This window comes from Doryrhamphus excisus, chromosome 6, assembly GCF_030265055.1.
Source record: "Doryrhamphus excisus isolate RoL2022-K1 chromosome 6, RoL_Dexc_1.0, whole genome shotgun sequence".
In the NCBI taxonomy this organism is placed as follows: Eukaryota; Metazoa; Chordata; class Actinopteri; order Syngnathiformes; family Syngnathidae; genus Doryrhamphus; species Doryrhamphus excisus.
Genome location: NC_080471.1, coordinates 15348979 through 15371221, shown reverse-complemented (window position 1 = coordinate 15371221; position 22243 = coordinate 15348979). Strand labels below are relative to the sequence as shown.

The following is a 22243-nucleotide window of genomic DNA, read 5'->3' as shown; positions in this document are numbered from 1 at the left end:
TTTATCTAAGTAGGAATGGTGTTGGATATCACTATACCGTCACTCGCTAGGTATAAGTAAATATGGTTCTTATAGTGAGTCAAAATGGTTTAATTATAAATTGACACTTTATGATAGGACCTTGTTAGAGTGTGAAAGTGTATCTAATTGTTTTTTTCCACAAAATCAGGACTCTTTGACTCATTAATAGGAACAACAAAAGTGTTTGCAGCACAATGCAGGAAATATAAATAGTGTATTTGCGTTTGCTGCCTGGCTCTGCCGCATGATTGATTAGGATGGTGTGGCTACCATTAAAAAGTCATTTAAAAGATGGATAGGGACCACATTTCCAAATAAAAACCACTTTATACCTGATGAAGTGCTGAACAAACTCTCCTTCTGAGACATTTACTGATGACTCTGGGTGTGTGACTGAGTGTTATGCAGGCGCTGTGTGTGTAGCTCAGTAACAACTGTGGAAGATACTGCAATCAACTTGCACACCGGTGTTGGAAACAGGGATTCTGTTTATGCATTTAAAGCAGGAGTAAAAATACATTTGCTTACCAGGGACCAAGTCCACCATGGGACAAATCAAATTTAGGGAAAATGTGATGCCACGATCAAACAAATGTTCATTTATTATAAATTCTGATGTTTGTTTTTAGAATTGCATGCACACAAGACTGAAATGAGATTTGCCATCCTTGCTTTAAAGCATATTCTGTTCTATGAAATTGAATTGTTTTGGTTAGAGAGGTAATCAGTGTGTCTTAAATGCATGTACCCCCCAAAAAACTGTCACAAACGGGCCCCCTTAAACACTTACTTACACGTACATGAAGACAAAAGTGTAACTTGACCCTGCAGCCTTTTTCAAAAAAGCAAAGCAATGGCTAAAATGTGCGAATGTATTTCTGCTCTGTCTCTTTAATTCAGGCTTCCACAGCAGCAGAATGCTTTGGGCTTCATGCATAAACATGAGCTGGCCTTTCAGCTCTCTCCTCACATAACCAATCTAAATCTAAATGAGCCCCCACTACAGATTCACCAGCAGGCAGTGACATTACACCTCTCCCCACAACCACCACCACACACACAACACAACCCAACCCCCCCCTTACCCTACCCAGCTTCCCCCAGCGACACATATACACCAGCAGGCAATAATTTCACGCCATCCCTCAAAGTCCCCCCCCCCTCCCACACACACTCATACCCCTTTTTGCTGCAACCCCACCAGCTGCATAGTGCTCATTTGATTAAGAAGGGGGAGGACAGGGAGAAGGAAAAATGGTGAGGGATCACTTTATCAGGATGACTTTCTAAGATGGCTATCATCAGCTGCAAAGCAATCCGTTTGCTTTATTTTTGTTCTCTCTGCGTATCCATTTTGTCTGTGAGTTGTAACGTTGGCGCAATGCTCTGTAATGGATGGATAAATGGTTTGCTGCTGAAGCTCGAGATGCCATTACCAGTTTGTGCTTCAGATTGTCAATGCAGTGTATTACTTTCAGTTTTTGCTCTCCGGTAAAGATATCCACTGTAAGCCTTTCCAAAGAACACCAGCAATTGAAATAAAAACTGTAATGCTTTTTTTTTTTAAATCTTGCTTATGTCCCAAATGTGCTGTAGTGAGCAATTTTCCTCCCCTCTCTCCCAGAGTCGTAAAACACATTATCATCATCAGCAGCAGGAGCAGCGGTGTAATTCATCCAAAGTCGTTAATATTCCTCATATCATTTAGTCACAAAGGAAACTCATCTGGCTGAATGTCACAGATGTAATTAATGAAGTGACCCTGGAGGTCACGCCTCCATTCACCAAAGAGCTTCCACGCTTTGGCGTGTTACACACACACAATTACACATCAAAAGCCTTCCAGACAGACAGCAAGTATCATGGATAAAAACCCACCTGCAATATGAAGATGTATAAATAAATAAATAAATAAATAAATACACCGCCGCATAGCACAACATCCACAAAATGGATCCATAGACCAAAGGGATGAGACCAAAGCATGCACCAAAGCAGACTTTATTTAGCTCAGTGGAATATGGGAGCGGTAAAGAAGAGAAACACACCAGTGGGGAAGGGAATATTATAGAGACACACGAAACCACTGGAGCAGGACATAAGGACAGGTGCACATCACAGGTATCTTTTTGGTCATCACTATGGCAACAACATATCCAGAAAAAAAATCAAAAGAGTCAGTTTTACCTACATTAAGGTTGACAGAGTCCCTTCACCATAGAAGACTCCAATATGTACATCTTACAGTCGCCAAGATCAAGAAAGACACATGAAATTAATATCAGAAAATAATCCATATACAAAAACTGTCTGTGGTTTTTGGAATGCACATTTCTGCACAGAAGAAAGCTCATTGGTATTGTCGTAAACATTGGTTAGTTTCAGAACAAAACAAGACGCCGTTAGTCAGTCCACATCCTTTGGAAAGCTGTCTTAGCTGGAAAAATGGAGTCAAGACATCGAGGACAGAAAACCCACACCTTATCGGTTCTAAGGCTGCACTACTTCAAACAGCTACACGTTCTAACATTTGACAAGTAAATGCAGCAAACATGTTGAGCTGAAAACTGGTGTTTTCCTAGGATGAAAAAAAATATTTCTGCTACCATTTTTATCCTCTCTGAATTAGGTCAATTAGCAGAATACTGAAATAACCAACTTGATGAAATGTAGCCCCGTATACCAACTTGCTTTCAACAGAATTCATCTGTTCATCAGTGGCATCACAGGTATCATTATTATTACAGTTTGTAGTCATTAAAGCCTAGTGGTAAAGCAATCAGAGCATGCATCTTCCTACAGTATCATTAGAAACTACAGTACATTAGCAGCAAACTGGACATCCTTAAGGGCTGGAGTTTTAACACTATGGTTTAGAAAAAAAAAAAAAAGACAAAATTTTCAAGAAAAGTAAAACTCTTTAACCGCTATATTACAGACTGCCATGGCTCTAGTTTGGGGTTTTGGTTACAGAGTACTCCAGTGTGCTCATGAGAGGCATAAAACAGTAGCTTAGATATAGGGACTCTTTCCTTCTTTTAAAAAAAACAAACAAAAAACAGCAAAACACCAAGTACACAGTAGCGCTTCTTTTTGTAGGTCATATGGTTAAAGTATTATCACGTCTTTGGGTTTTTGTCTTAAAGCATTAATTATTGTTTAGCTATTATTGTTACATTATTATTACAGATGCTTGCAAATAAAGAGGAAGAAAAACCTTCAAAGGCAGGAGGGAGAAGAGGGAAAATAAATTAAGTGTACAAAAATAACAATAACATCCATAAAGTTTTTCTCTGCTCCTTGTCTGTGTGTAGGAACAGAAGCTATGTCTCAAACATCCAATGAAGTCTCGAGTCAACCATACAAAAGCTAAATACTGTACATTTACCCCTCACGCTATTAAACCCTTTAGTTTCAATAAGGTTAACAATCTATTTGAGGTGAGAAGCTCAGATCTTTGACATACAGAGATGTTTTTTTGTTGCTGTCTTGTAATAATTCGTCCAAACTTAAACCATGCCACTTCCATTTGGAAACCAGAAAGTATGGGGGTTCACATTTGAGGTGAAGCCATATTCAGCTGCTGACCTGAGCATAGAAAGCTTTATATTCATCACACAACATTGGTAAGCCATTGGTATATTCAAAGAGAACAGAAAGGCAGTTAATCCTTACCTGAACATATCAAAGCTGTCACAATCTTTTCATAATCGTGACACCATTACCGAAGCAAGTTCATAAGCTTTATATTAAGAAACTATTACTAGACACACACAATGTAAATTAGAGTTTGGTTAAAGTTATCATTTACAGTATTATGGTTGAGTGCTATAAAAAATAGTTTGCCCCTTTCAAGACAAACTGGCCTTTCTGTTCTGTGCTATTTGGACTATAATCCACAAAAGGAACTTTGAAGGTGTCCGTGTACAACAGAAGACTCATCATTGGCTTGTGGTGGGTGGAGCTGCACTCTAGCATACTATCAGTCTCTTGGCTCCGTCTTTTTCCTGTGCCAGATTGCAGCTCTTACCCATCACTGTACAGACGTCAACTCTGCAGTTTGTTGCTGAAAACAAACACCATGAAACGACAGACATGTAAAATTTTGGTTACGAGCTTTGGAATCTGAGTCAGTCTTTACAAAAGCTCAACGCAAACACCTCCATCTATTTGGAGATATTCTTTTGTTTCCTCCTCATCTTCCATTTTTAACTGCTTTGTTTTTTTTTCTTCTTCTTCAAGTTTATCTTTTGGAACACTCTATTTACACTAAAATCTCTTGTTTTTGTTCTAGCCTTGTAAAGACCAGCAGTACATGCTACACAGCTAGTCATCAAGCACTGTCCGGTGGAGGGCCCACAGTGAGTCTGTCATGAGGACCGAGAGGTAGACTGCAGGTCTAGCCAGGCAGTGAGGTCACATACTTGGAGAATGCTCTTTGGCCTCTGTGGCGTTGTTGTTTTTATTTCCATGGTGGAGTTTGGTAGTAGAACAGGAACGGGGGCAACAAGTCATGACGAGAGCAATACAAAATGAGAGAAGCTGTTGCAGAGAGGGCTTGGTTTGGGCTCTATTACTTTCAGCTGAAAATGGTTCTCTTTGGGCCCCTGTGGCTCTGTATCTTTGGGGTGCTCAGGGAACGGGTTTGGCAGCAAAAGTGAAGAAGAAGTTGACAGTAGGCAGTTAAGGGTGGAGCTGAAGAACATAAAGGGAACCCAATCTGCCTCTTTAAGCTCTGTCTCGCTCCCCTGCACCAGCAGTCAATTCCGCCTGCTCTCTTTCTGCAGAGTCAGAGCTAAGGGTTCTCGCCCTTTTCTCTTTCGCTCTAGCATTCTGGAACCATACCTGAAAACATATATGCAAGTATTAATCTCAGATAGCACACCCAAGAGTTAGCATAAAAAAAAAACTCTGTAAATCTACCTGTACCACACGGTGAGGAAGTCCCAATTCCTGGCCAAGTGCCTCACACTCACGGCGATTTGGTGTACGGTGGTTCTTGTAAAAGTCTCGAAGCTGGAGTACTTGGAAGTGACTCATCTGTGTCCTTTGGCGTTGCTGCTGATGGTGGTGCGGGTGCAGGGTCTCACCCCAGTCTGAGTTTGGACCTCCTGACCCCACAGGACTGGGTGACCCTCGGTCAGCCATACTTGAACCCTCATCATACGGGAACTCATCATCGTCCTCAAAGTCATCATACTCCCCCGGATTGGTCAGATCATTGGATGAAGACGAAAATATAACAGGTTGCTTTACTGTTTTCTCTTTGTTGCTGATGGCAATGCCTGTGTTTGACACGAGGTTACAGGAGACGGATGGGCCCGGTTTATCCGTGACAGAGGACATCGCCATCCCAATGGGCATGCTGGATCCATTACTCATTGATAAGTTGTAACCTGCTCTTTCAGCCTCTGCCCAGTGGCGTGATCTCATATGGGCATCAAGAGCACTCTTTACCTTAAAGAGAGCCCTGCAGAATGGACAGCGAAGGTGGTTCAAACCCAAGCTAAAATTCGATCCTGGTCCCATTGACCTGAACTGTCCTTTTCTTTCTCTTGCCCGCGTGTTCTGAAACCAGACCTATCAAAGAAAGAAAAGCAAGTTTAATATTATATATAATATAATTATATATAAATATATGTGTTTATTCTGGTACCTGAACCACTCTTCTTGTGAGGCCAACATCCCGTGCGATTCCCTCCAGGACTCCTCTGGTGGGGTTGGAGTCCAAGCTGTAACGTTGATACAAGATTTCAAGCTGTTCTGGGGTGATGGTGGTTCTCTGACGCTTGTCTCTTCTATGTTCTTCCTCGCTCTCTCTGCCACACCTTTGAATATCAAAACTAGCCTCTGATATTACCTTGGAGTTCTGTTTCAAAGATGTGAAGGAACTCTGAGAGAGGTCAGAGAATGAGTTCTTAACTTGTGTACTGCTCAAGTGGGAAATCATGGAATTTGTGGCATGAGGGTGCAACTGGGTCATTGCGCCTGAAAGCAATTGGTTAGCCATCAGGGGGTGGTTGGATTGGAGCATCATATACGGCATTGTTCTGTCTGTGAACCCAGAGTGGAGAAGTTGGACGTGGGACTGAGCCGCAAGGAGGTGCCTTGTCTGATGCTCCTGCCAAATCTGCAATGACGGCAGGGACATTGGGCATAGACTGCACTGAAACTGGTTTGGTGGTGGGATTTGGTTCAGTGACTGGGTCTCGGTGGGTTGATGCGAGGGTGTCTCAGGCTGCAGAGTGGTGTTTGCTTTCGACTCTGATGGTGACGACTGGCTTGGGGACGTATCTGCAGGTTTTATAATTGCTGAATTTGAAGAGGAACTATGACTACGTTCCTGGCTTGATTCAGACATTAATTGGCTGCTATTTCCTGTGGTTTGTGTGGGGGAGGAAGAATGAGGCTGGGGTTTTTCTGCTGAAATCTCTGGCTGGGGTTGTACCAGATTGCCAGCCTCTGTGGAGGACACAGTTTGAAAGGCCTGTGCTTTTTCCTTTGGATGGATATCCATATCTGTAATGTCTTTTTTGCTGGTTTGATAACTGGCTGTTATATTTTCTTGTTTCTTGACAGTAGGTGTTTTCATCATTTCATCATTGCCAATGGAATGTTCGCTCTCTGTGTGACTAGCAGAAGAACAATCAAAGGCGGGAGAGTCAGGTTGGGAATAATACTCATATGTCAAATCCATGGAATTTTCATTGTGAGAGTCAGTTTGCTGTTCATCCACACAACTGTTATCATCATTATCATCATTCCTGTAGCATCCTTGTCTAAGAATGTCAAGCTGACTTGTCCCTTCTATTCCGTCATCGGTTCCCCGGTCCTGGCTTTTGCGAGCTCTCTGTCTCGCATTTTGAAACCACACAACAATTACTCTGTTAGGGAGTGACAGCAGAGCTGACAGCCTATCGTATTCCTCCTCTCTAGGATAGGGAGTCGCCTCAAACACCCCCTGCAGTGTCTCCAGTTGTTTTTCTGTAAAGCGGGTTCGAGAAGACCGTCTCCCTCTGTGGGCATCACCAGTGGACTGGGGCATGTCTTGCAGTCCTGGAGACAGTGAAGACTGGGACAGTGTTAGAGATTGGGTTTGTGGGACTTCCTCTCTGGTCTCTGCAAGGGCTGTGATTGGGGGGTTATTGAAATTGTAAGGGGAGTCCTTGTCTCGCTGTCGCTCTTTAAATAGGGTGTTGCGAAACCAGTGTTTGATGACTTTGTGAGGTAGACCAGACAGACTGGACATTTTGTTAATCGCATCATCACTGGGGAGGCTGTTGATATCAAAGTGTTTTCTAAGAATAATTAGTTGGTCCTCAGAGATTCGTGTGCGGGTTCTCTTACTTTGCTGTTGCTCCAGTATTGTTGGACTGACCTGGGGCTGCTGCCCTGGTTGATTGGAGCTGGTCTGGGCTGGTTCACCCAGAAAACCGGTAACTTGCTGTGTCTGGCTTAGCAAAGCAGGGCTAAGCTGAGATGGTTGGGAAATAATTACCGGACTAGCAGGTCCCTGTTGTCCAAGAAGTGCTGGGTTGAGTTGAGACTGGTAGATTTTTGCCAACTCTGGGTTCACACTCGATTCTAACCAAGTTTGGGGCTGGAGAGCCTGCATCACAACTGGAGGAATGAGAGGGAGCTCCATCGGGAAAGGAATTGGGGGTAGTGGAAGTTTGGGTAAAGGAAGTGGGGGGATAGAAAGCTGGGGCAAGGGCAGAGGTAGCATAGGTATTTTTGCTAAGGGAACAGGCATGGCCGTTGCTGGCGGTGTGATTTGAGAAGTAACAGTAGAAGATGTGGAAGTAAGGGTTTGCTCCTTATGTGGGAATATCTGAGGCTGAGAAGAAGAAAAAGAAGGGGAGGGCGGAGATGCAGTTGTCAGGTCTTCGGGTGTTGCACATGTTTTTGTTTCAGGGTCTGAAAATGAGAGTTGAGGTGATGTTTTAACTTGAGCCGTATCTGATTCAGATACTGGTACCGATTCTGAGAATGAGGCTGGAATTACAACTTCTGTACTCGCAGATGAATCCTCTCCAGATTTTGTCTTTTTCAAGGGGTACATTTGGTCATATTGTAATCTGTATTCTTTGGAAAACCTCTCTAACGCAGCAGTGGGAAGAAGTAGTCTGTGTATGTATTCCTGGTGGCTTTTTAATATCATAGCATCGGAAAAAAACTTGCCACAATCTCTGCATTTTTCTCCACTTCTGCAACAGTCTTTCTTCTTGTTTCGCAGTTCATCAACACCATTGTTTTCCCCCGTGAAACGCTGTCGGTCTTCAACTTCGCTTTTGTTAGCCTTGCTATTGCTTTCTACAATTCCATCTGTTCCAACTGACTGTTTATGTTCCACTGAATACATCTCCGTTTTTGGAGTATCAGAGCACCCGTTTTTCAAATGTATCATCTGGGTTGCTATCTGCTGCTGGTTTCTATGTCTACTTTGGATATACTGCAATGCCAATTCATAGCCATAACTCTGGAGCAAAGCCTGAAGAGCTTCCCCATTAACAGCCGCGTAGGGCACCCTTGGTGGAGGGCACTGCGATCCAGGGAGATTAACTGAAGCAGAATCATTTTCCTGTGTTTGACCCTCATTTTTAACAACTGGAACACAAAGTTCTTCGTTTTTGTCTTCGATGCATTCTTTTTCGTTTAGGCTGTTGGCGGATCCCTTGCAGCCATTTTCAATGCTGGTGTCAAATTCCATATCTTTCATTTGGGTATCATCAGAGGGTGAACACTGAGTCTGAATTTGTTTTTCATCTGTTTCAGCATTGCCAGCTTTTTTATCCTCTACCTTAGTGTGTTCACTCACTGTGGACTTGGCTGCCTCAGATTGGGTGTGTTCCAGGCTCTTTATAGCCAACTCCGGATTAAGTTTCATGTCTCCAGAAAAGTAAAATGGCAGAAGAAGCTGTTGCTGTAGAGTGAGGAAGTTATCTGGTGCCAGAGGGAAATGCTGAAGGAAATTCTCTGGTCCAATGGGAAGGTGCTGCATCACTTGGGCTTGGAGCAATGCCGTCTGTTGCAACTGAGCTTGGGCTTGGGCCTGGGCCTGGGCCAGCTGCTGCTGTTGCATTAGTAGTAGCTGGTTTCTTGATGCTATCAGTTCTGCTACTCTCTTTTTAGCCTGTTGCCCATCGGTTGATACTGTCAGCTGCGCCTCAGCTATGAATCCTGCTGATGAACTTGCTACATCTGGCTTCTTGGTAAAAGGCAGACTCTTTGATGTTTCCTTAGATGTCTTAGCAGCCAAAGTAGCAGTAGGAGTGGCCGGAACCGAAGCTGCTACACTAGACACTGGTGTCTGTGGACCTGGGTTCTGTGCCGCACGAGCTCTTGTTTGGTGAAGAACAGAGCGAAGATGTATGTCCAGTGTGGAACTCTGGCTATAACCGACTCCACATAGTTTGCATCGGTAAGGTCGAGGATCTTGTCCACGTGCAGCCTCTGGGGCAGAAACACTCGTGTTTGACTCCTGCAAAGCTCGCCTTGCCCGGTGAAGATGGGACACCGAATTATAGTGTACCAGAAGAATTGTTTTCTGAGTAAAAGATTCAGAACATATGGTGCACTTGTAGGGCCTTGATGGATCAAGATAGCGGTCCATCGTGGGGTTGAAGCTCTTTTTGATATGAGAGATGGAACTAGCTTCTGATAGAATATCATCAGTGATCACTTTTTCTGGCTCAGTTAAATCGCCCTCATCTCCATCAGTTTCACCAATTACGTCTTTTTCTTTAGGTTTAAATTCCTCTTTTTGTTCATTTTCTCCGGTGTCCACTGTGTCTTCTTCTTCCTCCACTTCTTCCTCCCTCACTTCTTCCTCGCCTTCTCCTGCCTCTTGACCAGCTTGAGGAGATAAACTAATGTCCTGTTGAACTGATTCATTCCTATTGTGTTCTATACATTGTGCAGTATGAGGCAGTGAGACTGTACTCTGAGTGTTGTCCAGCTGTGAGTGTGTGTTCTGCATATGTCTCTGCAAGGCCTCCTGACTGCGACACTGTCTGGAACACAGGGGGCATTCTGTCGCCGCCCTCATGGCATGGTACTGCCAGTGCAGCTGGAGTTTCTCCTGAGTAGGGAACGCTAGACTGCACCTGCTGCAACGAAACCGGTAACCATGGCGATCAGAAAGAGGAGGGGGATCGGCGATTGGAGAGGAGGGAGGCGTGTGAGTCAGGGATTGGGGAGCCAGTTTTCCATTGGAAGGGTGAGTGGCGTTGTCTTCCAGGGGTGGGGTGAGTAGAGCTGTGACATCTTTGGGTGCGGCTCCATTTTCCTCAACGTTCTCCACTGAAATGCCTGCAAAGCGCACACAAGTGATATTATATCATAATAATAGTAGCAGTAGAATTGATGTTGACACCAAAGTCAAATCAATATTTTGTTTTTGGTGACTTTTAAACCTACTTTTGTATTTAGGTGAATCATCTGAGGTAAGGGAGTCAGTTATATGACAATGTTCTTTCTTGTTATGTGTGACGTTTTCATTTTTTACAGTGTCATCCGTGCACAGGTTTGATGGTGGTTCAGTCTCCAGCTGAGATTGTTCCATGGATGGTTTGACCTAAAGAAAAGAAAATTGCACTCTGTTCATTTTAAAATAGTAAGCCCTTTGCAAACCAAAGTAACAAAAAACAGCTTGACGTCCATGTTTTTTCTTCATCCAACTTTATGAATAAAACATTTTTAATTGTACATTTTAATAGCAGGCAAATTGCAAGACGAATAAACGTGAAGAGTCTACACTCCCTGTCCTAATATCATGAAACATTCAAGAGTGAATCTTTAAGTGCATTGTTATATTCCCCCTGTCTGCACAGTACTATACGCAGCAAGGCACATCAACTTGGTAATAAGTGTATGTGGTTGAGATATGTGGGTCTGCCCTTCAGCACCAATGACGCCCTCCCTTGCATGCCCCAAGGGTTTAATAAAACTTTACTGTGCTGAATAATGAATTTTATTTAAAATCATTCTTCATATAGAAAACCTCCATCTCCACAGCTTCAAGCACCGAGCGAAAAAATGCTCCATCTCGGTGAACAGCCAGCTACCCTAAGGAATGGGTGGACGGCTAAAGATGAGATTTACATGACAAGAGTTTTTGCTATGTAACAGCTTCATAAGAAAAGAGAGAAGAGCCAATCACCACACACACACACTGCAGAGAAAACTGAAGGTCAGGCTTAATCTAGAGAGCATAATTGGAAAGCAAGGTACATAATGGCCATCATCACCTCAGTCTGAATTAATGAACCTCAATTACTATCAGAGTGAGTGAGGGAGGTGTATGAGGTAGGAGGGAGGATGGTGGTAGGTGTGGGTGTGTTGGGGGGGAGCTAAGGGGTAAAGAATATGAAAAAGAGAGACCAGGAAGAGGAGGGAGGACGTAAGGGGCAATGAGAAAAAAAAAAAAAAAACAATGTCGGCAAGAGCCAGTAAGGGAGGGGTAAGGCATCAGAAAATGAGAGACAGAAAGGGAGGAGCAGGGACGGAGATTGCAGAATACGAATGATAGGAGTAGCTGGAGGGGGTACAGCAGAGGGGGATAGGGGTGAAAAGCTGTACGTGAAGTGGAGGCAAAGAGAGCAAGAGACAAAGGCCACTTAGCATACGGCCAGGAAGATGGAGGACGGCTGATGTGGATAGATGACCAGTCTTTGTTAGCTAGAGAGACACAGTAAAAAGCACGGGGCCCCCCCTTTTAGCTTGACTGCACTTCTGCTAATAGAGGGCTACTTAAACATGCATTATAGAAACACTGGCTTTCCCCTCACTCCTGCAGTCAAATCCGCTCTCCTCTACTTAAAAAAAAGCACACACACACAAATTGTACGTCTGCATCAAAGATGATAGTGGGGAGCTCCTTAACCATGCATTAAAAAGACACTGCCTTTCTCTCTGGTACCTTCTTTAATGGAATTGTCTCCCTACATTTCATTCCAGCCCCATCCCCCATCCTTTCCCTTGTCATTTTCCTGAGCTAACTTCAACAAAAGCAAATAAAAAAAATACACACTTTGTATTCACTTACTGTGCTGATGAGCTTATCGACACAGTCCTGTGCCACACTGTGCACATGTGTTAGATGTGGTCGAAGGTGTGTGTACGGGATTTTAACCTGGCACAAAGGGCACTGGACAGTCTAAAAAGGATTTATAAGTTTAGTTTGCTCTGCAAAAAATTACCAATTTGTTGAACAAAATCTGGTGGCGACTACTCACCTGCTGGTTCTCGCTTTGCTGGTGTATTCGGGGTATTTTGGTTATGGTACAGTTTTCCACTTCCCCGCATCCAGATGCTTGGCGTTTGACTGACAGTGACTCCCTCTTTTCTGTCTCCTCCACCATTTTCCCTGCAAAAACACAAGCCGTGTAAATATTCCTTCATAAGGCATCACACTATAATTCTATTTACTTTTGTCACAAGCAATCATACCTGTCTCCTTATCCATATGCTTAACCCCTAAGTTGTCTTTGGTTTGGTCCAAAAGACCAGTGGTGACCTCAGTGGAATTTTCCATATCCTCATTTGGTTCTCCTGAGAGATGACAATAAAAGTCATGGTGTTATGATAATTTTTACCCAGATGAACATACCGATTAGGTATCATATATTATGATATACATATATCATATATTATTTTTTAGAGGTAACTGTAGAAGTACACATAACGTTAACCCAATGTTACCTTGAGCAGAAGTCACTTATTACTAACTCCAACCTCCCCCATTCTTGCCCAGGGGATTTTTATTGGTTCATTGATTAGCAGGTGCTAGTTAGCTGTCTACAGGGGCGATCGGGGATATAACAAGGATAAGTATCGACTGATCAATTTACTCGATCAATAGCTCGGCAACAGCCATTACTCATTTTCTCACTTTTCATCTTAATCCCTGTGCCTTATTTCTTGTGTCAGCAAGCAGATGCAGCTACATGTCAAATACACTTCCACAATTCATATTCTCACCTGTGACCCCATCAGGGCTTTTTCTGATGGTGAAAATTGCTGCCAGCTCCTCTCCACCCATTGGCTGCAGTTGTAGCAATCCCTCCCTTTGCTGATGGGTTTGTGTTTGACTGTGTTTCAGTACTTCTATCTTAGAGGAGGAGGAGTGGTTGCATAGGAGACAATGGAATAGCCATGAACCTCCATCAACCTCACCGTCATACTGCTGCAGGAACTGGAAGTTAAATCATGAAGAAGTAGTTTTACATACTCATCTCAATATGGAGGAGCCATTTTGGGTGTGTGTACAAGTCAGTACTTACTCTGTAAACACGGACACTGGACTCATGATGGGAAGTTTGGGAATGTCCTTGTAGCTTTTCAAAACTGCTCGTGACATAATCGCACAGATTACACCTCAGCTGGATGGGGTTGCCCTTAGCTATCAGGGTGGCACCTTCCTGACCGCGGTCACCCCCTTCTTGTAGGTGAGCTGCAAGCTGGTAGCGGGTTCGGTGTCTGTCAGTTTGGCAGTGCAAGGAGAAGTTAGCCCTCAGCGGGGTGGTGTAGCCACACAGCCTGCAGTGGCAGCCACCGGCGACCAGGGAGCACCATTCAGACTGGGGCAGGGAGCGAGGGGTGCTAAGGTGTTGCTCCATGGACTCTAAGCTGTCGGAGGAAAAGCAGGAGCAGACGAGGCATTGGAACACTCCGTGGGAGAGAGGTCCAGCGGGAGACAAGGTTGCAGCTGGTGGGGGAGAAGGCGATGGGGACGGTGAAGGAGTCAGTGTGGAGCCCAGGGTGACTGGCTGCTCTGCGACTTGTTGAGAAGTCAGTCGCATGTTGAAGAGCTCCCCACCTGAAACACCAAAACAAACTGTGAGTGCATTCTTTTTTCAAAACAGCAGCAAATGGTATTATGCATGGCTTACCTGTGTTTTGTAAGTGTTTTAGATGGGGAGCAAGGCTCCTGCAGTGGGACAAGTAGTACCCTCTCTGCAGCCTCAGCATATTGTGCGTGTGTTTCTCACTGGTGGTATGTATGCGCAGGTTGCGGGCAATGCTTGTCTCGTAGTCGCATACGTCACACCGCCAACGCTTGCCATGAGAGGGAGAGTGTGCAGGTGGTGTGAGCTTGGCTGGCTGGGTCGCAGATGTAGAAATTGAAAGTGGAAGCTTGTACGCCTGCTCATCCATCACTGTGCCATTGGAAGAGCTGCTGTTGTTGTTGTTGTTGCTAATATGGGAAGTATGCATCTGACCATTCTGAACATTATTAAGGTGTTTATCTGACTGCATGTGTATGCTGAGGTTGCCTTTCGATGAGGTAGCATAGTCACACACCTCACAGCGGTAGGGCTTGTAGCCACAGGCATAGGTTTCGCCCCGGGCCAAACGGGGATGGGGTTTCCCTGAACTGCAGTATCCACACACACCTCGTGTTGCACTGCCACAAACACACTTCCCACCAGAGGCACCACACACGCACTGACCGCCTGTCTCTGGATGTTTCTCCTTCATATGGACTTGCAGCGTATGCTGAGACTTGTAGTGCCAGTTACACTTGGGGCATTTCAGTGTCTTGCAGGAATTACGTGAATGCATTGCAGTCATGTGACTCGTCAGTGAATTTGGAGAGAGCTCTTGGTTGAGGTTTTTGGGGACAGCTTCTTTCTGCTCTCCTTCGTCTCTGTCGTAATCCATTTCTGTCTCAAGCTGGCTGTCATTTGGTTGTGGAGCTTTGGCACCATCTCCATTGGAAATGGAAGAGTGAGGAACCCCTGCCGGCCCATCATCCTCAGCAGGTGCGCTGGCCGCCCCCATACCTGCCAGTGGGAAAGCCAGAGTCGACTGCTGGGATTTAAAGCTCTGAGGAAACCCGGAAATCCAGTCCTGATCTCCAGTAATGTCTTTTGCCTCTCTCTCGCTCAGCGGGACAGAAGAAGAGTAGGGTGAGCAAGTGAAGTGCTTTGGAGAGGTGGAAAGAAAAGGGGGGATTTTTGGAGAGGTGGAGGGAGTCTGGGAGGACTTTGGAGACGCGGCTGTTTTGCTGTTGAGCATGCCACTGGCCTTTGCAGTGCTGGAAGAAGCGCTTTGCTGGCTCTGTTGAGGTAATAAAGAACATTTGGATTTGGTTTGGCTTTGGTTTGAGATGGCCTCCTCTTCTTCCTTCTCCTCTTCTCCTTTGCTGCTGCTTCGGCTATGGGCTTTTGGGAGACCCCCTGTATCCGGCTTCACTATATGCACCTCCACACTTTGCCCTGACAGAGATTCCTCCTGGAAGTTTTCCTTCATCCCCCGCTTTTGACTTGCTTCATCCTCTTGTAAATGACCATCCTCCTTCCCCCCTACCTGTGTCTCTCCTCTCGGCTCGGACACCTCTGCGCCCTCCTCCTCCCGCTTCTCATGCAAGATCAGGGGCTCTTTGGCAAGGGTCCTGGCTGAAGTGTGAGAGGCTGACCCCTGCTCAGGAATGAGCGCCAAGGTCAGGAGAGGGAGAGATAAAGCCTGTGGACTAAGGTCAGCATCTCTCTCCTCTCCTCCCCCTCCATCCCCTCCTCCTCCCTCACCGATGTCCATATCGGGGGCTACAGATGCCACGCATTACCACCACACCTGTATATGAGAATCATAGAGAGAGACAAGAATGAAATACACGAGTCATGTAAAATAATATTGCATAACAATGGAGACCATTGATTAAAGGCCTTGGATAGCATCTGTTCAATACAGCTTTCAGGGTGTGCAATACAGAGGCCGGTTACTCAGGGGTTAGCGTTAGCCCTTAATGGGAAAATCAATAGCATAAGCACCAAACTAGGTAGAGGAATGCGGTAAGGGCTACGCAGGAGGTCTATAATATTCCTCCGAGAATTGGATTAAATAAAGAACTCAACACTCTAGAGCTAAAGGGCTTCCGCTAAATTGCCACACGAAGATAAAAAGCGGATAAAAGCACTGTTTTGAAGCCATTTATTGTATCATTCTGCCTTGGCCACACATGAGCCTGGAGATTTTAAGGTAGAGCAAGGGATCTGTAATTAGCCAAACAAACACAAGGCCGGATACACTACACAGTATACTCAGCACATTAGCTACAGGATTTAATCCAAAACACAACAAATATGCTTATCACTGTAGTACCATTATGCATGCCTGCCTTTATTCTTATGTGGCTGTGTGCATACCATGTAAAAAATATGCAAAAATTATGTGTGTTCCATATATTATATTACTAAATGTCATTTTAAAAGCAAAAATGATAGAACCGGTTTCTCTCCCGTGAAAACCAGAGGAGCCAAATGCATCCGTCTCTCTTGGTCCTGCAATTTAATTAGTGACCTTTTTCAGAAATCAAGCCGCAACCTTAATTCACCTTCCACCTTCTGCCCCAACCACCCAACCCCCTCCTCCTCCTTCAACCTCCAAAGTGGGTGTCGCGCTCCCGTTCTCTGCAGCTTCAAGATATATGGCCCACATCGACGCTCTGATCGCGCTTTAATGCACTGTGTTTGTGTCACAGGCCACAGACCCTTGCTCACTGCAGTGGTCTTTTTAGTGTTCTGTGGGACATTGCTGTGGGTTCTGAGGAGGCCTGCTATAGCAGACAACAGCTGAGAAGTCCCTAATCTGATAAAGATTTTCATTTACACTGCAATCGATAGCCTCAAACCATCAGCAATGCAACTATTTATACGAGCATTCCTGGCCTTTTATTGATCACAAATACGGGAAAGCAGCTTTTAATGTGCGTGTATCCTGTTGTGTGTGTGTGTGTGTGTGTGTGCACAAAACAATCAACCATAGTTAAGGACACATGAGTATCAATATTTCCAGCATTATCTTGTAATGTTAATACATGATTGTGTGCCCAAAATGTGTGTGTAACAATGCCAGTGTATATCTAATTCCAATGCCAAGCTGATTACACTTTAGAATCAGTATTATAAACACTATTTGTGGCACTGATTTGGATTTTTGTCCACATCTTGGGTGAAAAAAGTGTAAGACAGGGGAAAGAAAGGGTGAGTGGGAGAGAGGGAGAGGGAGGAAAGAAAGACAGTTAGCGCTACATGGCTGTAAATATACAGTATAGTGTACTTGTATTACAGAGAGTGGACTTGGGACTATATTGGTTCTATGTGGATCACTTTAAACCTCGACCAGGTAACACGCGCGTGCACGGACACGCGCGCACACACACACACACAACAGTGTTTTGCCGGAGGAGGAAGGAGGCGAGTTTGGAAGGTCCATGCAAGACAGGGGCACTTGAAGAGTTCTCTCCCCGCGTGAGAGTGTTGGCAAGCGGCTGACTTCGGCTTTGTTTACACCGCGATCACACGCCCGTACATGCATGCCGTGACACTTAACAAGTGACTCGATGCCCTCGAGAAACCGACAAAAACCTAATTTGTGTATGAATTCGAGCAGACCAAGCACCCTCCCTCCCTTCCTTCTTTCCTTCCTTCCTTCCCCAAACAAACGGATCACTTACATTTCTGCAGCGGCTCCGGCACCAATCTCCTTTCGTAGTTCTTGTCCACAAAAACAACCGTGTGGAGAGATCACGCATTCCTTTTTCCGTGATCCCGGCTCTCTTCGTGGAGAGAAAAGGGCAAAAAAAAGCTGAAGAAGAGGGAGGAGAGCGCAGCCGCCGCGGTCCAAGTTGTTTAGCAAACAACAGTGTAATTAAAGCTACATGCAGGCTGGAGTAAACACACACACACACACAAGATGGGGGTGCAGGGTGATGGGTTGTCGAAGGGGGAGGACGGAGGGGTTCTGTGCGAGCTCCAGAGGTAGAATGAGTTCTGATCACTGTGGGGGGAAAAACACTTGGCTCTTTATTCCTGCTAATTACTTTCCTTCAAAAAATGGCTGAGATGACGCCGAGTGCGCATGCGCGTAATTGCGCAGACACCGCTAATTAGCGGGTTTGGATCAATAGGATTCCGCGAGAGAGAGGGAGGGGGAGGGGGGCGTGGAAGACAAGGACGACGTGGAAATGTTAGGAAAAGTTCCAACATTTAAAGCTAGAAAGGCACCATTGTATGTATGTATTTTATATTACTGCACTATTACAATCCAATGCCGTACAATGGGATTTGTCGTCGAGGATTTCAACACAGAAATCTAGCCACACCTTCAAAAGAAGAAAAAAAAAATTGTTGTCTAAAAAAATATATTTATAATGACAGACGGTGAGAGATTTAAATTCGGGTTTTGTGACCCTATCATTATTTAAATGCGGACAACGGCTACTAACTATATTTTCTATTCCTATTGTGTTAACATTTTATATCATATTTACTGTTATTCTATCGAACTGACCTGCAGCTACACAAACACTAAAATATGATATTTATTTTCCTAAATTATAGAAGGCATTGGAAAATGGCAATATTGTGATAATGCTTTGTAATCTAAACATTTATAGTAAATGGGACAAAAACGTTAAACTGGACTGATTTTGGACAACACATGTTAGGTGAGGCTTGAAGTGTCCATCTAATAGCTTTAAAACTTTTTTGTTCTCTGCTTTTGTAAAACAATATGTATTATTTTAAGCGTGAATGTCCATCCATATGGCTGTCATAACAAATGACCTTTTTTTTCTTCCCTGGCCATCCTCGCACCTCGCCTCCATTGTTATGATAATACTATTGTGATTTTAACGCTCGATGTGCAATCTGGCCATCGTCCATTTTAGTTGATGAAAATGCATGTATTTAAATTTTTTTTTTTACATTTCATGATTTCATTTAGTAATAGTAAAGTCTGAATGGTTGACGTCATCATTGAAAATGGCTAAATCACATTAATTACATCACAAATGTGAAGGTTGTTGTCGTCTCACCACAACACTACACAAAACAATACAGTATGAGTCATACATGAATATTGATACGATATGCTGATTTGCCAGTACACTTTTTATGTCCCCCTCCCCACACACTTTTCAATTATTATTACGCCATTAAGTATTTAGAGAATTGATTCCTAGGCCAATTAAAAATGTGTTCAATTGCTTGACCCGTACGTTTATTGTTCATCCAATAATTGTTTTACGATTTTAAAACGCTGAGAGTGATCGTGTGCCTGGCACGTGCCACCATGTATAGACGACAGGTATCATAAACGTAAATCACCTGCTGTTGTTTTTATGTTAACGTGCTGCTTTTTTTCTACTCTTGCTGTCCTGGTTGCACTTAAAAAAAGACAATTTAATGCATTTACTGCCAGAGAACATGATGGTGTGTTTTATAATTGCGTGTGTGTTAAATGGAAGAAGACTTACCTGTCTATAATCAATACGTTAATTTTCCATTTATATGCATTCGTTTTCTCATCAGTGACGTTGTGCTCCTGTAAGTATTTTAACATAAGTCAAAATGGACTCACAACCATGTGATTTGTTGCAGCCAATATCAAGGAAGACATCTATATGTGTGTGTACTGATATGTAATTATTTCAAATAGAATTGGAAGTATTACATTTTGGATTAAGTATTTTAGCTAATGTAATACAGTGAAAAAAAAAATACCATGACGATATTCGCTCTGTTGATTTTAACTTGCATTCTAAAAAAAAATCACTCAGGCATTTTAATCCCATCATAAAATATCAAATGATCATAAAGTTTACATTCCGCTTCAGTGGCACAATATTATTATTTTTTGCAATGATCCTTTGATTTATTGCAGCACAGATTATTACAATGTCCATTTATATTTGTATGTGCAATTGCATTTTATTATTATCTAAATCGTAGGCAAGTACGCACACACACACACACACGCACGCATACAAACACATCTCAATTTGGGACTATAATACTGCAGTTCATTTACTGCTTATCCTCATTAGGGTTATGGGGGTATGCTGGAGCCTATCCCAGCTGTCTTTGAGCGAGAGGTGGGGTACTCCCTGGACTGGTCGCCAGCCAATCACAGGGCAAATATAGACAAACAACCATTCACACTCACATTCATACCTATGGACAATTTAGAGTCTCCAGTTAACCTAACATGTTTTTGGAATGTGGGAGGAAGCCGGACTACTGAAAAATACATGGGGAGAAAATGCAAACGCTACACGGAGATGCCCAACAGAGATTTGAACCCAGATGCTCCAGAGCTCCTGAGTGTATGGCCTTCATTTATTTTAATTTTGCATATAAATGTCTCCTGTGAACATATGCTTTGAGAATTTGTATGCTCATTTTCATATTAGAAAATGTTACTGATGTTGGTATTTGTACACTTCAAGGAGCCTGTGCAGACGGGCTGCACTGTAGCAAACAACCACTCTCCATGCCCTCAGGTGAATGCTAGGGGTTGTTGTTTTCAGCATAATATACTGTTAGCCCTTCCACCAATTTACCTTGTCAGCGCTAATGGGGCAATTATCCACAGTGGTACCCCACCTCAGGCGGAAGGGGAGCCAAAAGCGCCCCAATTCTAAACTTGTCTTCATGACATTTATATGACAAAATGTTAAGGAAACAGGGGACCCAGCTGATGCATTGGTGGGACCTATCGTGTCACTCCCTCCCTTTTTAGCCCCCGGGTACAGTCCTGTACACACAGTGTAATACATCATGTACCAGGGAGACTCGGGTCTTGTCCAGGAATGGGGTAAAAAGAACTTCCTGCTTCAGTAGGACAACCCCAGCTCCAGTCTAACAAATACAAGTATGCTCCAAGTTGACCTCTCACTTCATTCAATCTTTGTCTTTGCTCATACGCCAACCCTTGTCCTTCCTTTATCCCCAAGGAGGCAATAACCTCCCTAGCAAGTGCTTCCCGGTGAGCTGTTGTCATAGTAACTTGTGGGCCGGTCGACATGACAACCCCACCATGGTCCAGAGATAGATGATAGGCCATGCAGGAATGGGGATTGCGAAAGGAAGGGGGGGGATAGCCATATACCCCATTAATTTGGTTTGCCTGATTCTGATTCAAAATGGTTTTTTTTTACCCCTCACCTCAAGGGCGCGGTTCATTCAGCACCAACCTGCTTTACATTTATACAAGTATTTTTCAAGCATCATCAGCCTCTGGGCAGTGTTGTTATCTGCCTATTTGTGGTCATTGTTGAATGATAAACATATTTTCACACCTCTTATTGTCTTGTTTTAATTTAACAACTGCTTAGAAATATTTCCTTGTGGCCTATGCACAGTTTTAAATCTGTAAATATCTTAACCCTAATTGATCTGGATTTATTAAACTCTGGTGCACTATATTACTGCTAAAAGCATAAACTATATATTCCAAACAAGACTTACTATATGTAAAAATCAGTATGGGATCATTTTTTATACCTTGTGTTTATTACAACCGCATCATTTTTCATGCAGTGGCCGTGGGACGGAAGCCTCAGGGAGAGGGGAGTGCTCCTCTAACGTGTGAGAGCCAGATGATGAATGCAAACCAGATCTCGAGGTGAAGGTGTTCTGTTCAACCTGACCTTTGACCTCTGTGCAGATGGGAGGCAGACAACCAAAGTATTTTGCTTTTTCATTTCAGCATGTATGTTGATTAACAGGGCTGGTGCATGGTAATATTTTAATGCACAAAAGCAGTATGGGGTTGCATTTACATTCAATCCAGTTAAGTGTTTATGTAGTCACCAGCACGCATTTATTTTGCTTTCCAAAAAATGTTTGCCGCCACCTCACAGACAACTGAAAAAAATGCTAATCCATTTTCTATGCCTCGCGGGTATGCTGGAGCCTATCCCAGCTGTCTTTGGGTAAGAGGCGGGGTGATTTCAAACCAGTACATTATATATTATATTATGTTTCTAATTTCATGTTACATTTGAAATCTCATGATCTTATTTAATAAGAATTCTACCTATATGCACAGTAATGTGAGATGTCCAATTCAATTGAATTCAACATTATTTATATAGCGCCAAATCACAACAGCAGATATCTCGTGGCACTTTATACATGAAGGTCACAAATGAAGACAAACTGAACAATACATTCAAATACATGGATGTATATACTACACCTGCAAAATCTAATGTCCTGTATCAACATCCTGTCTTAACAAATGCATTGCATAATAATTCTCATTTGTGACTGACACAGACATAATTTAAGAATATGTTGGGTAGTTTGCAGTGTATTGCATCACACTGAGAGCTGTTCATAATATTTTTACCTTGCTAATGTTGCTAAATAAGGTAACCAAATAGCTCTCAGGTATGACAACATGTGGTTATGGATCACACACAACAATCAGC

General features: G+C 43.5%; 1 protein-coding gene across 1 annotated transcript; it reads right to left on the bottom strand.

Moving 5' to 3' along the window:
- Nucleotides 1-1850: 1850 nt before the first annotated feature.
- On the bottom strand, nucleotides 1851-17854 carry LOC131131032 (zinc finger homeobox protein 4-like). Its single transcript, XM_058075313.1, has 11 exons — nucleotides 17480-17854; nucleotides 13914-15597; nucleotides 13305-13840; nucleotides 13003-13216; nucleotides 12472-12573; nucleotides 12258-12388; nucleotides 12068-12178; nucleotides 10441-10597; nucleotides 5678-10332; nucleotides 4945-5601; nucleotides 1851-4866 (listed from the first exon to the last, which is right to left on the bottom strand). The coding sequence occupies exons 2-11, from the start codon at nucleotides 15559-15561 to the stop codon at nucleotides 4750-4752; spliced, it is 8328 nt and encodes a 2775-aa protein (XP_057931296.1). The 5' UTR covers nucleotides 15562-15597; nucleotides 17480-17854; the 3' UTR covers nucleotides 1851-4749.
- Between the last annotated feature and the right edge of the window lie 4389 nt (nucleotides 17855-22243).